This window comes from Lemur catta, chromosome 6 (assembly GCF_020740605.2).
Source record: "Lemur catta isolate mLemCat1 chromosome 6, mLemCat1.pri, whole genome shotgun sequence".
Lineage (NCBI taxonomy): Eukaryota > Metazoa > Chordata > Mammalia > Primates > Lemuridae > Lemur > Lemur catta.
This window is the reverse complement of record NC_059133.1, coordinates 55,425,391-55,440,735: the sequence shown is the minus strand read 5'-3', so window position 1 is coordinate 55,440,735 and position 15,345 is coordinate 55,425,391. Positions and strand designations below refer to the sequence as shown.

Below are 15,345 nucleotides of genomic sequence, written 5' to 3'. Positions count from 1 at the left end.
AAGGCATGATCTGCACAACAGAGTGGAGTGCTTACCAAGGAAAGGCAGAACTTGTCAACCCTGCTCAACTGGCCCAGGGCAGGCTCCAGGGAGAAAACACTTAGGCCTTCCCTAATCAGATAGAGAGCTGATGCAGGAAAGGACTGATCAGGAATCATTACAATACTATTAGAAAAAGTGATGGGGTGGGTCAGAGGGAAGAGGGAATTAGGGAAGGTCACACAGGAGGAGGCCCGCTTGGGGGCAAAGGGATCTAGGCAGTTACCTCTTGAAGTGCTCACAGCCAGGCTTATTGTTAGAAAGTTAAAACACTGACCTCTGGGCTATCCGCTTATCAACAAACCCCAATGACTCCACACTCACATTAACAGAGGCACAAACTCTCCTTATGCATATCATGTTTTGTCCTAGACAGCACATTCCTGGGTGGAGAGAACTAAACCAGTGCAAAATAGGCACCTCCCAAAACCTTAGTTTCAATCTTCCCCATTCTCCACCTTCCTTCTCCCAGGTCTCAACAAAGGCATTCAATAAACATTTGTTGAATCAATCAACAATGTACAGGTACTGAAAAATAATGCCCCATTCCGCTTACATTTGATTTGCATTAGCCAAGAATCTATAGGAATGATAATTTAGATTTGCAAAGGTTTTCTTTCCTTCTCAAAGCCTTGTCATCTATTACCACATTTGATCCTCATAGTAGTACCAGAAATTAGCCTGAATAGGCATTTATTCATTCTCATTTTCAAGATGAGGACTCTTGGGCCAGAGAGGGTGACCTATTTTGTCCACGATTACAAAGGTAGCCAGGCAGCAAGCCTAGATCATTTTCTGACTTCTACACTAATACCTCTTTCTCTATATCTCTGGTCCCTTTTAAGTCTGGCATGTCTCACTGCTTCTCACCATATACAAAAATAAACTGCAGCTAAGATAAAGACATAAACTGAAAATATACAACTATATCAGAAGGAAGTACAGGAAAATATTTTAAGAATCTTGAGGCAGCGTGTCACAAAAACCCAAAAGCCACAGGCAGATCTGACAGTGTAAAACTTTTAAAATTTTGTATAAAGAAAGATACCATTAAAGTGGTTAAGGATAACTCATGGCTTTATTTTTCCCACTCATTATCTTATCTACTGAATGTTTTTCAAAATGTTTTTTGTTCTCCTTTTTTTTTTTTACTCAGTCCCCATTCCCCATAGGGACCATCAAAAATTGCCAATGCCGACTATATTGCAAGTTGTCATGGCGGGTATTGGGAAAAGTTTTCAGTTAGCAATAATCTCCCCTCGGATAAACCTCATTGGCTACGATACTGCCCCTGCACAAAGCTTTGCTCTCCTTGAAATTATTCTTTTTCATATAAATTTTAAAATCAGCTTAAGTCCTATGGAAAATCTTATTTTAAATTAGCTTAATCTATAGCCAAAATTGATGTCTTTTCAGTATTCAGTCTTTCTGTTCATGAACTGGTAAAACTCTCCATTTAGTCAAATCCTTTTTTCTCTTCAGTAAAGCAGTATGGTTTTCTTAATATATGTCTTGCACTTTCCTGTTAAATTTTTTTCTAGAAACATAATATTTTTGTGGATAAGACTATTTATTTTATGACATTTTGTGGTTGGTTATTCTTCTTATATTTTACTTATATAATTTTTGTTTGTCAATCTTACATCTGGCCATGTTGTTGAACTCACAAGCTTTAATATACTATTAATCATTTCTCTTTATAGATGAATATATTATATGAAAATAATGAGATTTTGGGTGGTCAGGGATTCTAGCAGAATATTAGTTTTCTGTGGTTGGTAGTTTGTTTGTTTTTTTTTTTTTTTTTTGAGACAGAGTCTCACTTTGTTGCCCGGGCTAGAGTGAGTGCCGTGGCATCAGCCTGGCTCACAGCAACCTCAAACTCCTGGGCTTAAGCGATCCTACTGCCTCAGCCTCCCGAGTAGCTGGGACTACAGGCATGAGCCACCATGCCCGGCTAATTTTTTTTGTATATATATTTTTAGTTGGCCAGATAATTTCTTTCTATTTTTAGTAGAGACGGGGTCTCACTCTTGCTCAGGCTGGTCTCGAACTCCTGACCTTGAGCGATCCACCCGCCTCGGCCTCCCAGAGCTAGGATTACAGGCGTGAGCCACCGCGCCCGGCCGGTAGTTTGTTTTAAGATAGGATCTCCCTCTGTCACCCTGGCTAGAGTGCAGTGGCCTCATCACAGCTCACTGCAGCCTCAAACTCCCAGGTTCAAGCGATCCTCTTGCCTTGGCCTCCCGAGTAACTGGGACTACAGGCACGCACCACCACACAAGGCTAACATTTTCTATTTTTATAGAGACTGGGTGGGGGCCTGGGGGGGGGTCTCGCTCCTGCTCAGGCTGGTCTCGAATTCTCAACTTCAAGTAATCTTTCGCCTTGGCCTCCCAGAGTGCTCCCACCACACCCTCAGATTATTAGTTTTTATGGTAAACATTCCTGACTTGTTCCCATCTTTGATAGGATTGTTTCAAATATTTTCCCATAAAAAATGACTTTTGCTCTCAAAAAAAGCTGAAAGATAAATGAAAAATGAAGAGAAAATATTTTAAATGCAGATGACAAAGAATTGTTAATATTTATAACATAGAGAGGATTTCTACCACTCAGTAAGAAAGAGACAATCTACTTTTTTTTAATGGGTAAAGAATATGAACAGGCAGTTTACAGAAACCATTGGTCAAAAAGCAATAAAATACAGGCCGGGCGCGGTGGCTCACGCCTGTAATCCTAGCTCTGGGAGGCCGAGGCGGGTGGATCGCTCGAGGTCAGGAGTTCGAGACCAGCCTGAGCAAGAGTGAGACCCCGTCTCTACTAAAAATAGAAAGAAATTATCTGGCCAACTAAAAATATATATACAAAAAAAAAATTAGCCGGGCATGGTGGCTCATGCCTGTAGTCCCAGCTACTCGGGAGGCTGAGGCAGTAGGATCGCTTAAGCCCAGGAGTCTGAGGTTGCTGTGAGCTAGGCTGATGCCACGGCACTCACTCTAGCCCGGGCAACAAAGTGAGACTCTGTCTCAAAAAAAAAAAAAAAAAAAAAAAAAAATCTTTAAAAAAAAAAAAAGCAATAAAATAGTCCTAGCTACGTGGGAGACTTAGGCAGGAGGATCACTTGAGCTCAGGAGTTAGAGACCAGCCCAAACATAGCAAGATCCAGATCTACATCTTAAAAAAAAAACGAAAAAGAAAGAAAAAAGAAAAAGCAATAAAAGATGCTTAATCTCACTATTAATGACATGCAAATTAAAATAATGAAATACAATTTTTCACCTACTAATCAAATCTGCAACTGTATAAAAAATTCAGATAGGGGCAGGGTGAGGTGGCTCATGCCAGTAATCCCAGCATTTTGTGAGGCTGAGGCGGGAGGATCACTTGAGCCTAGGAGTTCCAGACCAGACTGGGCAATATAACGAAACTTTATCTCCGCAAAAAAATAAAAACAATTATTGAGGCTGAGCAGGAAAATTCCCCTCAACCCGGCTGTTTTAAGTTCCAGTGAACTATGATCTGAGTGAGCATGTAAGTTGTTACAAACTTTCACAATCCAATTTCACGAAATCTATTAAAATTTAAGATGCACATATCCTACCTATAAATCTGTAAATGCAAAAGGATAACTATATAAGGATATTAATTATAGCACTCTTTATAAAGCAAAAAAACCTGAACTAACCTAAATGTTCAAGGTGGGACTAGACAAATTAAAATACAAACATAAATTGGAACAATACGCAACAATTTTTTAAATGTGAACTGATTTAGATGTCTAAAATACACTGTGTGGCACATTCCAGGTGCTCAATATGTACTGCATGGAAAAAAAAACATTTTTGTATGAATACAGAAAAAAGTCTAGAGGGATATATATACCAAGCTGATAAGAATGACTACCTGCAGGAGCATGGGATACAGGAGGAGATTTAATCACTTTTTTTGCCTTATATACTTCTGTATTGTGTGGATTTGTAAAAGAAATATGAGCTAATTTTTTTTTAAGATTATTTAAAAGACTTGTTTCTGGTAATGTTTCTCTTTCTCTCTTCATTTTATCTCAATTTTAGGATGATCCTGAGAGCACAAGGAACTTGCTTTCAATGGTCCAAATCGTAGAGTGGCTTAAGGAAATTTGCGTACAAAAATCCTTTGGAATCCTTGTCTTTTTTCATCATAAACATTTTTTTCTTTTGTTATCGCCATTAATTCCCCTAAACTCACAACCTAATGTCGCCTAAAGCAGAAATCAGGACTTAAATGGAATCCACATTTCCCTCCATCAAGTGCAATTTGCATGGTCCATCTTTAGCAAGACCTCTCCCTAATGGCTAAAGTCGGGGATAGAATTTGAAGATAGTCACAAGTTTTCATTTTCCTAATGCAGCCCAGATCAGGGGCCAACCTCCATGGCCAAATCTCCAACGAGACTAGTCTCCCACTGAGAGGAGTCCTGTGGTCGTTTCCAGGTGAGGAGGCCAATGTTAGATGCTGTAGGGCCTGGAATAAAGGTGGAAGGGGTAAGAAGGTAACCAGGCTGGCCTCGGGCTGCACAGACCTGGCTTTGACTTCTGCAGGTAAGTGATCAATGCGACCTCGGGCTACTCAGGAAACGCCTCTGAAAGAACACTAATTTTCATATTGTGGCTGAGCATGGTAGGCAGGAGTATGCAAACTAGGTTAACTCCTCTCCCAGATGACCCCAAAAGCTGCAGATTTGGCCCCATTGGAAAGTTCAGGTAAAGACAATCTCGGCTGAGTTACGTGAAAAGGCTGGGAAGAAATTACTCTGGCTCTACTTGGGGCTGCGGCTCAGAAGCTTTGAGGACAACGTCGGCGAGGAAGGGAGAGTGATGGCAGTCTTTCAAGGAGTTTTAAACTAGCTCCTTCAGCAAAACCTCTCGAAGAGCACCCAGCGCCTAATTACTTTACGGCCCTAGTTCCCGCCCTCACTCAAGATGGCGGCCAGGGCTCGCACACGCCAGGGCGCACGCGCCGCCCGTCGGGCCCGCCCTCCTCCGGCCCTTCCGCGCGCGGTCACCGCCTACTCACCAGCTGCACCTCTGCGTGTGTCCCTAGGCTCACCCCCTTTCTGGATGCCCCCACCCGTCTAGCTCCCGAGCCCGGAAGTGGATGTTGCCGCTTGTCGGAGAAGACGAGGGGGAGGGGGAAGTGCTTCCGGGGAAACGGGCCCAGGTTGGTGTTTGTAAACTTGCCTCGGTCCCGGCGGGGGCAGCGGCGGCCGCAAGGTTGGCAGGGTGTGCTGGGCCCTGGAGGAGGCGCCGCGCGGCCGGGGAGACAGCGGGAGGCCGCGCCTGGCAGGTAGGAGCACGCCCCAGGGAGCGCGCGGTGTAGTCAGGGCAGACGGCAGCGCTTCAGCAGCTCGCAGGCCGTGGGGCGCCGCGCGGGAAGGGGGAGGGGAAGGGAGGAGGGGCGCGTGGCGAAGGGAGGGAGCTCCCCCGGGGAGGGAGGGGAAAGGCCGTGCGCGCACACCGCCCCCCGCCTGCGCGTCCCGCCGCGTCTCCGGCCCGGGAGAGGGGGGCTTGTTTCGAGGGGACGCGGGCGCGAGCACGCACCTCGCGCGCTGCTCGGCGCTCTCCTGCTCTCGTCCTGGTCAGTGCGGCTGGTGCTGCGGCTGGCTGGCTGGCCCGCGGGCGAGCGGGACGGAACGCACCGCTCTGGGCTTCGCCTGCCTGCCCTCCACCTCCGCAGCGAGTTTCCGTACCTTCGGGCGGACTTGGAGAACGTGCACGTGTAGGCACTGCCAGTCTGGTTTCTGCCCGCCACCCAAGCGCCCAGCGATGGCCTGAGCTTTCCTCCACCCCAGTTCTGGCCGTCTCTAGAGTATGAGCTCTGCGGGCCGGCCCACTCGGCACAAAAGCCCCAAAGGGTCTCCGCCCCCTTCCATTCTTAAAATGGCAAATCCAACCAGTTGCCCTATTGGCAGAGTTCCTCCATAGGAGGCCCCAGTTACTTTTGCTCCTGTTGGCTACCCCTCCTGGCCTAGGAGACCAGTTTCTCCTACTGACCTAGAAAGAGAGCTCTTCGTGACTCATGTCCTCTTTCTGAGCTTCACAGAGAGCACCCAGCGAAAGAAGTTCGGCGCATCACACGTTGTATGGCCTGAGGATGTTGCACTTAGCAGTGGCCTCTCCATTTCTGGTTTCAGGTTTCTGAAAGAGATCAAGAGAATTCAACTGGAAAACCAAGACGGGCAGACTCTCTTTTTGTTCAGACAATAGGCAGGAGCCAGGCAGAGCCCAGGGATTCTTAGGACACCTATTTTTTTCTTTGGAGGACACTAAGTTCTGTTTGAAGACAAAGTTCAATATGGCAACAGGACTGAAGAAGCACGAAGGAATCGTTATGATAATTTGGTGACAGTTCTTCAAACGACAGTGTCTTAAGGAAAGGTGGATCAAGGAACCCCTGAACTTTTGGTTGCATTAAGTGAGAAATCAGCATGGCTCAGGTAAAAAGCTCTAGAGTCCTCCTCCTTCAAGATCACTGGGAAGCCTGTTTGCAGTTTCACTCTTGAATGCTGCCTTAGTCAACATATTGACCAACCCCAGTGAGCCAAGCTCTGTATTAAGCACCAGGGGGAGATCTAGAGGAAGGAAAGGAGACAGGCCACAGCCCCTGCCTTCAGGGAGCTTCCAGTCAAATGAAGGAGGTAGGCTATACTGCATCACAGGCACTGATGGGACATTTACAAAGCAATGTGTACTCAGTTTACCTTTGTTACATTAAGTGCTGAGGGGTGTAAGGGGGTGAATAGTCTGGTGAATGCTTCGTTTATTTTTTTTGAGCAGGAATTTATTGAGCTCCTGTTATATGCAAGGCATTGTGCTGGGAATACAAAGATGAATAAGATTGTCCTTGTCCCCAGCAAGCTTCCAAGCTAGTTGGGGTGGGGGGAGGGATAGAAAGATAATTATTTGTTTTTATAGTGACAATGCCTTGCATAGTGACTGGCTAGTAATAGAGACTCTGAATCTGTTGATTGAAGGATTGTGCAATAATAGAGGTATGTACACTGCAGAGGAGAGAATGATACTTCTGCTTGGATGGAAAAAAAGGATGATGTGTGATGCATGCATAGGATTTTACTAGATAAATAAGCAGAGAAGGGCATTCAGACATGAACTGCATGGGCAGGGGCTTAGAGGCATGGGAAAGAGGTGATGAGGTTCCAGGTACTGCAGGTAGTTCAGTAGTTATGGAGCAAAGGATTTAAGTGGAGATAGTTAGGGAGATAAAATAGATAGTGATGGATGGGCAGAAGAGTTATGTCCTGGAGAAGTAAGCAGAGTGTAATTCCTTTTGTGCCTTCCAAAGGAATTCGACTTTATACGGAATAGTGACTCCTGAAGAATGTTAAGCAGCAGAGTAACATCAGAACAGTGTATTTAGAAGGTCATTGTGGAGGTCAAGGATGGATTGGAGAGACAGGATGACCAGATAGGCTATTGTCATCTGGGTAGAAAAGCTATATACACACATCCCCAGAGCTTCTCCCAGCTTTCTTCCAGGGAACCTCCCCTACCAGTCTCACCAGGATGGCAGCTCGATTGTAGTATAATTGGCTTTCTTCCAGCTGCTTCTGCATGCAAAGCTTCCTCCTCCCATGCAGAATAGGAGCCCTTTGGTTCCTTCTTCCTTTGTCTGTTTGCAACCCACTTCTCAGCATCGTGTTCACTCTTGTTTTGAGAAGGCTGCCTTGTACTAAACACTAACTGTGCTGGGCACTGCTAAGTATTTTACATCTTAGTTTAATTCTCACCAACCCTATGAGGATAGGTACTATGAAAGCCATTTTTCATTCAGGAAACAGACTTAAAAGGTCGAGTAACTTGCCCAAGATTACACAGTACAAACAGCGGAGCTAAGATTTTTAATTCCAGACCTTTCACCCCAAAGTCCTTAAAGGTGGAAGAAGGGGTCCCAAGATATACTGGTATGCAAAAGGAATTTCTTTATAAATTTGGGGGTTTGCTGACCAACTATTTCTGTTTTTTAGTCACAACAGGTAAATAAATGGTAAGAATGACCAACTATTTCTTAAAAGTTTTTCTTCAGCAAGAAAAGTATATTGTCTACTGCTGGCTAAACAAAGTCAGTTTGGAGAATGTAGCAGTGGAAAGAGGAACTTGGCTTAAACATCCCTTATTTAATTTTTTTAACTATGTGTGGAGGAAGGAATGTGAAAAAATGTAAACGTATGTGCACACATACAAGTTACCTAAGACAGCAGTCCCCAACCTTTTTGGCACCAGGGACTGGTTTCATGGAAGACAATTTTTCCACAGACTGGGGGTAGGGGAGGATAGTTTCAGGATGATTCAAGTGCATTACGTTTATTGTGCAGTCAAACCTCTCTGTTAACAATAATCTGTATTTGCAACTGCTCCCCAGTGCTAGCATCACTGCCTCAGCTCCACCTCAGATGATCAGGCATTAGATTCTCATAAGGAGCATGTGACCTAGATCCCTCACATGTGCAGTTTATAGTAGGGTTTGTGCTCCTATGAGAATCCAGTGCCACTGCTGATCTGACAGGAGGCGGAGCTCAGGCAGTGATGGGAGTGATGGAGAGTGGCTGTAAATACAGATGAAGCTTCACTCACTTGCCTGCCCGCTCCTCACCTCCTGCTACATGGCTGTTCCTAACAGGCCATGGGCGAGGGTTGGGGACCTCAGGCCTAAGGGATCAAGAGAAATTGTATATTCAACTCCAAAATCCTTCTAAGTGGTTTAATTTTTTTATCTGTTATAAGTGACATTTAGGAAATTTAAAATCTAAAGGAAGAAATAACCTAATTTTACCGATAAACATAGTTATTTATCAGTAAAACAAACTGATAGGTTGTATAGTTGGTACCAGCGAGGTCTGCCAATCAGAAGTGGGCTCTGAAGCTGAGTACCGTCGAGCGAGGAAGAAGGAAGGTCCCCTAGGAACCTCTATTTCAGTGGGTCAACAAGACAGACCCTCATACCCACTCACACTTAAGGCTTAGAAATACCTTCACAGTGATATGTAATCACGCACACATTACCTAGCACAGTGCTAATGACAAAGGTGTCAGAAATACTTGATTATTCATTTGATCTATATTTAAATGGTGAGAGGTGACAGAAAAATAACTAGTTCCTGGTGAGATGAGTTAAGGAGGACTCTTGAAGGAAGCAAGGTTTGGCAAAGAGGATGTACTACAGATAGTTCGGTAGTAATGGAGCAGTTTGTTTGTAGCTGAGTGTAAAGGGTAGTTCTGTAGAGCATGGCAGCCTGTTTTGCCCTGCCCTGCCAGGTGATTTGACACCTCATCTCCTTTCAACTTAGGCAAGTCTCCTGGCATGTGAAGGCCTAGCAGGTGTAAGTTTGGTTCCCACTGCAGCCAGCAAGAAGATGATGCTGAGCCAGATTGCCAGCAAGCAGGCCGAGAATGGAGAGCGGGCAGGTAGCCCTGATGTGCTGAGGTGCTCGAGTCAGGTACAACGCTTGAGTCCGTTGTGGCACCTGGGGGTCGGGTGGCCCAAGCTCTCTGCCAGGAGATGCCAAGCTCTGATTCCTCGTACTTCCATTTAGGGAACTGGGGAAAAGGGATCCATCTGGGGGATGAATGAATGTTGTTATTTTGGAGAGCTAAGGAAGGCCTTTTCTGTACCTGTACCTCCTTAAGACCAGGATACTTGGAGAGTATATTTTCCCTAAGCTTTTGGGGCAGGTGGTTTACTCTCATTTGTAAGTTGTTTTATCTGAAAGCAGCATTTGGTTTTGTCTTGTGTTCTGAGATGGACTGTGAGTTTAGATTTGATTTGTCTTCAAAGGGCCACCGAAAAGACAGTGATAAGTCCCGGAGCCGCAAAGATGATGACAGCTTGGCTGAGGCCTCTCATTCAAAAAAGACTGTTAAAAAGGCAGGTAATGGGGTAACCCCCCAAACTGATACAGTTTAGTAATGGGGTAATCTTCCTCTTTCTTCCCAATATCACTCAACCTGGAGCTTTGTCTAGACACTTTGGTCTCTCAAAGCCAGTGAATGTGTCCCCTGATTTCACCCAGACACTGCTATAGTAGTTGATCTCTACCCTCGCTGGAACATCTGGTAGCATTTGGGGAGCATGAGATCCCGTGGTGCAGGGCAAGCAGACTCCAGCTTAGATCATACTCAAGAATGTTGGGTTTGACAAGGTGGACAGCTTTCCCACTCCTCCTCCTTCCCCAGAAGGTCTTTTAACTTTAAGGAATATGGGAGATGACAGCATCTTTAGACAGCATCAGAGAGGTTCCTTCATCCAGCAGTTGGAAGTAGACCCAGAATAAAATGGTCTCTCCAGGAAGAGGGCATAGGGACGGCCTCATGACATGCCTTACTGTTGCCCCCAGGTGGTGGTAGTGGAACAAAATGGTTCTTTTCAAGTAAAGATTCCCAAAAATTTTGTTTGTGAACACTGCTTTGGAGCCTTTAGGAGCAGTTACCACCTAAAGAGGCACATCCTTATTCACACCGGTAAGTCTCTAGCTTGTATTCAAAGGGGGAGAGCAGTCTGTAGCTTACATTCTGTGTGTGTGTGTGTGTGTGTGTGTGTGTGTGTGTGTGTGTGTGTGTGTGTGTGGCTCCAGGTGTGTTTAGTTTAAAGGGGAAGTATTAGAAATGGAGGAAGAAGATAAGTGAATGAGGTAGAGATTGCATGGTTCTGTGTCTGGTGTCACTGATACCAGCAGCTTTGGGAACCCCTTCCCATTTATGATAGCTTAGGTGCCTACACATTGCTAAGAGTTAAAGTTTCTGAGAAAATAACGAATGAAATCCCTACCACACATACCTCCTGACATTCACTTCTCTCTCCACTCGGGCCAGGTGAGAAGCCGTTTGAGTGTGATATATGTGATATGCGCTTCATCCAGAAGTACCACCTGGAACGCCACAAGCGTGTGCACAGTGGTGAAAAGCCTTACAAGTGTGAACGGTGTCATCAGGTAAGACTCACAGGTCATCCATCCCTGCTGCAGCCCCCCACACAAACTTTTTCTTCCCCGAGAACCAGCACTGACCCCTAGTCCTGCCTGACAAAGGGGCCACCTGACATTGCTCACCATAGTAGAGTTAGTATCTTGCTGAGATGCGTCTCTCTGGCCTCATGCAGCTGATGATGGGGAGGGCCCATTAGAATATTGTAATAGTAATAATAGAATTTCTTGAGCACTTACTCTATGCCAGGTACCATGAAACATGCATACATTACATGGATTATTTAATCTTCTTATTAACTCTATGAGGTAGTTGTGTTGTTCTCATTTCACATATGGGACAATTGAGATTCAGAGAAATTAAGTTTCCCAAGGACACAGCATATCAAGAGCAGAGCCAGTGTTCAGTCCAACTTCAGAGCTCATGTACTTTGGAGGAAGAGGTACAATCTTTGCCCTAAGGGTCAGTTATCTGATCTGATGAGAATATAAGCGCCAAGACCAAAACAAGACAAGAACAAGAGATGAGAAATGGTAATAACTAACCCTTCCTGGATGCCTTGCGAGGTCCTAAGCTTTGCTCCACACTCTTAACATTGAATCTTCAAAACACTAGAATGAAAGCTCCATGAGGGCAGAGACTTTGTCCTGTCTGGTTCTCCACTCTGTCCTCAGCCCGAAGAACTGTACCTGCATTGAGATAGATACTCAATAAATATTTGATGAATAAAGCAGCCATGCTGTGAGTAGGTACTTTTAGCCTCTTTTTACAGATGAGTATACAGATTTAGGGCTGTTGGATAACTTGCCCAAGGCCATAACAGTTGCTAAGTGATAGAGCCAGGATTCAGACCCAGGCACTCTGGCTTCAGAGCTTGCCTTCCTAACCATGGTGTGCTCATGCCATCTCTGCACATGCTGAGGGGATAATAGAATGTTACATCTGCCTCCCTTGTGGGGGAGGCGCTAGCCAACAGGTCACTGAGTTTCTCCTCTCAGGCACTTAACCCTCCCTTTCTTCTCAGTGTTTTTCTCGGACAGATCGATTACTCAGACACAAACGGATGTGCCAAGGGTGCCAGTCCAAGACTTCCGACGGGCAGTTTTCTCTATAGGCGCAAGGGGTCCTGGGTGGTGGGAGTGATCAGAAGAATCTACTGAAGAGCGCACCGCCTCTGGTCTGATGGTCCCACCACCGCCACATCTGAACCTGTCCCCCTCCTGGAGGAGTGGACCCAGGAGACCAGAAGAGTGCATCAGGGGACAGTGGCCCCAGAGCCTCAGCTCTGTAAATAATCTGAGACTATGAGTATCTCGGGGAAGTTCCTACAGCATTCCTGGATGGGGGAACTAGTCCCTGGACCCTTGGCTGAGGTCATAGGTGGGAACTCATGGTACAGGACCAAGACTGAAGTGTTGCTCCCACAATCTTGGACTCTAGCTGGCAGCTGAAATGGAAAAGATTGGGGAAGGGGATTTGTTTGTTTGCGCTGTTTTTGTTTATCCAAAAGCAATTTCAGCAGGTAAACTGTGGATACAGGTAATCTGGAGACATAGAGTCCTGGTCCAAAGCAGGGACTGTGGCTGGTCCAGCTCTCCCCAAAAATTAAGTTTTTAGTTGCAGTAGATCCTCAGTGTTCCACAGCCCTGCACTTCACCTCCTATTTGAGGGATGATAGGATCAGGGATGGCAGCTGAGCTTTTTGGCCTCCTTACACACTGTAGGGACAAAGGGAAAAACAGTGGGAGGAGCAGACAAGGGCTGGATCCAAAAAGAGTGGATGGTACCTCTTACTTCCTCAAGGGAAGAGCAAAAGTTGTGCCCGTGGGTGTTGTAATGGCCCATGCCACACTGGTAGCTGATGGGGTCAGCTCAAGTGCCTTTAGGAGGAAACTTGGGTGAGAGTGGCCCATGAAGCCGTTTTCTTCTTTGGGCACTTGGTCTTGGAGATGTTTGCGGCTACCTCGCTGCCATTGACTCCTAAAGCCAGACAGAGCAAGGAGTTATGGATGTCAGAGTGGGTTCTCTCTCCTTGTGCCCCTCTTAGGAACAATCCAAGACTAGTCCCAATTTGGCTAAGAGCTGTTCAAGAAGCAAAGAAATTTGGTGTCCTCTGACCTGACTGTTGAGCAGTAAGAGCTGTTCTCCCTCCCCAAGTCCTATCACTGTATTCAGGTAGAGGAAATAGGGGTCTGTCCTTTGGTCCCAAAGAACAAGATCTTGGCTTCCTTCTTGATGGCCATCCGTACCCAACAAAGAATTGGGGGGTGGGGAGGATGCTGCAGAGAAAAGACTGGGGAAGAAGCCTAATGTAGGTTTTATTCTTAACCATGCTCTTTGCTCCTCTCTGCTTTCACACCACCACCCTTTCCACCCCCAGAAAAGTGATCAGGGGTGGGGGGGGCAGTGTTCGTGTGTATGTGTGGTATGTGAGTGCCCATATTTGTATGCTTGGAGGAAATGGCATATTATTGAGCCAAACCCTTCTCTGGCCCTCACCTTAGGGGAGGATGAACAGAATACAGCCTTCTCCCACCAAGACCTGAAAGGTGCTTGAGGTCTCAGCAAGAACTGAGAAACACAATTTAGGGAACAGAAGGGCTTTGTTTTGTAGGGGTTTTTTTAGATTGATTCAACAGGCTGATGGTTAGGGTGTTTGTAAGCCAAGCCGAGGCTTGTGAACATGAATTTTCTGAGGTGAAATAAACCCTTTCTTCCTGCAAAAGAAAGGATCCTTATAGGAGGTTCTGGGGTTTGGTTGGCCCCCACTGTGGCCTGCCCTCACCAGTAGTTGGGGGAGCTATCTTAGGAGTAATCATGGAGCCTGAGTGAACCTGAGCTCCAAGCTGTCAGTGGGAATCAGATGGCAACCTGGAGGAAGTGGCATTTCATTTCCCAGAGAATGTAGGGAATAGACGGCAGCAGCAATTCTTGGCTACTACCTGTTCTGGAGAGATAAGGGGTGGAGGAGGCTCATCCGTACCTCTGGTATTTCAGGGAAAAGGAAAGGAGACGTGCTACCCTTTACATTTTCCCTGACAGCATCTGAGATCCTTTGGGGGAGACGCTGAGCATTGTTTGCTGCTGTGTACTCTTCTAGCTTGATGCTGACACTCCCATTTGATGTCAGCAGATCTAAGTCCAGAACTTAGATCTCAGTCCTTGGATCTGCCCTGTGGCCCCTGCAAGCAGGGGCATCTTTCTGCATGTGAGCCAGCCCCCTGTCTGTTAGAGGGCTCTGCTGGGGCCGGGATTTTTCTGTCATTCATTTCTGGGATGATTCACACCCCCAACTTCCAGCAACCTATAAAACACCATCTTAAATCACTTAGAAAACTGTCCTCCAAAACACTTGAAAATAGGAGGCCTCTCTCCCTGCCACTTACAGCTAATCTGTTTGGGATGGAAGGACAGTGGAGAGAATCACAAGTGACCTGTGCCTCTATATGTACACATGTGTACTGGGTCAGAAGGTGCCCTGACGCCCCACACACCTTGGCTTCTTGCCTGGGGGAGGGAGGGAACTTCTGAGCATGTGTGCGAACAGCCATGCCAGAACCACCCTGCCGAGGAATTGGGTGTGGGGGAAACTCAGGAGTGGGTAGGTAGTTCAGTTCAGGTGCTGATGCTCTGCGGCAGTGGATGTGTGAGGAGAGAGGAGCAAAGGGGTGAGGGAGTGATTTAGCACTCAGAGGGTCCAGGGGCCCCACTTACACCCCAGGGAAATCACAGACTAAAACCGCTGCAAAGCCTTCTGGGCCCACTGCCCCACCCTCCCTTGCTGGGGTGGGGCCTAGCACTGGAAAGATGCCTCAGGTGTGTGTAGAGTGAGGGGAAATGAAGATAGGGCAGGCTCTCAGAAACCAAGACATGGAATTGGGGGATCCAGGAAAGCAGAGTGCCTGTTCCTAGGTGGGCTGCTGTATCGGGCCCTGCCAGCCCCGCCCTTCCCAGCACCCCAAGTCTTTTCCGTCCACCCCCAGCAGCCTCCTCATCACTTAGCTACTGATGTGCCCCATGGCTTGACATTGGAGGGTTAAATGAGTGGAGTCCCACCACAACCCTAACCCTCTCCCCAGATGCTCTCTGCCTCTGCTGGGCCCTGGGGCTTTTGTCTTCAACTATCCCCTTCCTCTCCACCCTCTTTTTTTTTTTTTTTTAATATACTTATTTTGCTATGGGGGAGGGGAATATCAAATGGACAAGATCACTTTTAAATGGTAGTTTTTATAAGATGTTATAAACTTGTATCTTTTTACCATTAAAGTGCAGTGTATGTTCCTTCGTGATATATTTAGGATATTTAAATAAAAATGGGGCTTTTCTA

General features: G+C 46.2%; 2 protein-coding genes and 1 non-coding gene across 7 annotated transcripts in view; 1 reads left to right on the top strand and 2 right to left on the bottom strand.

Moving 5' to 3' along the window:
• CSAD (cysteine sulfinic acid decarboxylase) overlaps nucleotides 1-5,881 on the bottom strand; it is a 24,372-nt gene extending 18,491 nt beyond the window's left edge. Inside the window, exon 1 of one of the 3 annotated variants that reach the window (XM_045553893.1) lies at nucleotides 5,622-5,881. The gene's annotated coding sequence lies outside the window, so the exon portion shown is untranslated. Of the gene's footprint in view, nucleotides 1-4,603; nucleotides 4,970-5,261; nucleotides 5,459-5,621 lie in introns of those variants that run through there. The other 2 variants (XM_045553892.1, XM_045553894.1) reach the window with 2 other exon arrangements.
• Nucleotides 1,203-1,342, bottom strand: LOC123640800. Its single transcript, XR_006736053.1, has one exon. It is a non-coding gene; the product is annotated as a U4 spliceosomal RNA (small nuclear RNA).
• On the top strand, nucleotides 5,069-15,345 carry ZNF740 (zinc finger protein 740). Of its 3 annotated transcripts, none has more exons than XM_045553898.1 (7): nucleotides 5,069-5,367; nucleotides 6,215-6,517; nucleotides 9,386-9,535; nucleotides 9,874-9,963; nucleotides 10,433-10,556; nucleotides 10,908-11,026; nucleotides 12,043-15,345. In XM_045553898.1, the coding sequence occupies exons 2-7, from the start codon at nucleotides 6,509-6,511 to the stop codon at nucleotides 12,130-12,132; spliced, it is 582 nt and encodes a 193-aa protein (XP_045409854.1). In that variant the 5' UTR covers nucleotides 5,069-5,367; nucleotides 6,215-6,508; the 3' UTR covers nucleotides 12,133-15,345. The 3 variants fall into 3 exon arrangements, with proteins under 3 accessions (XP_045409854.1, XP_045409855.1, XP_045409856.1); XM_045553899.1 differs by having other exon boundaries at nucleotides 6,215-6,718; XM_045553900.1 differs by having other exon boundaries at nucleotides 6,124-6,517.

What these genes read in the sequence shown, in the direction of transcription:
- ZNF740 (XM_045553898.1), top strand. An exon ending in TGCTGAGGTGCTCGAGTCAG is followed by an intron (nt 9,536 to 9,873) that starts GTACAACGCTTG and finishes TTGTCTTCAAAG; the next exon opens with GGCCACCGAAAAGACAGTGA. An exon ending in CAAAAAAGACTGTTAAAAAG is followed by an intron (nt 9,964 to 10,432) that starts GCAGGTAATGGG and finishes TGTTGCCCCCAG; the next exon opens with GTGGTGGTAGTGGAACAAAA.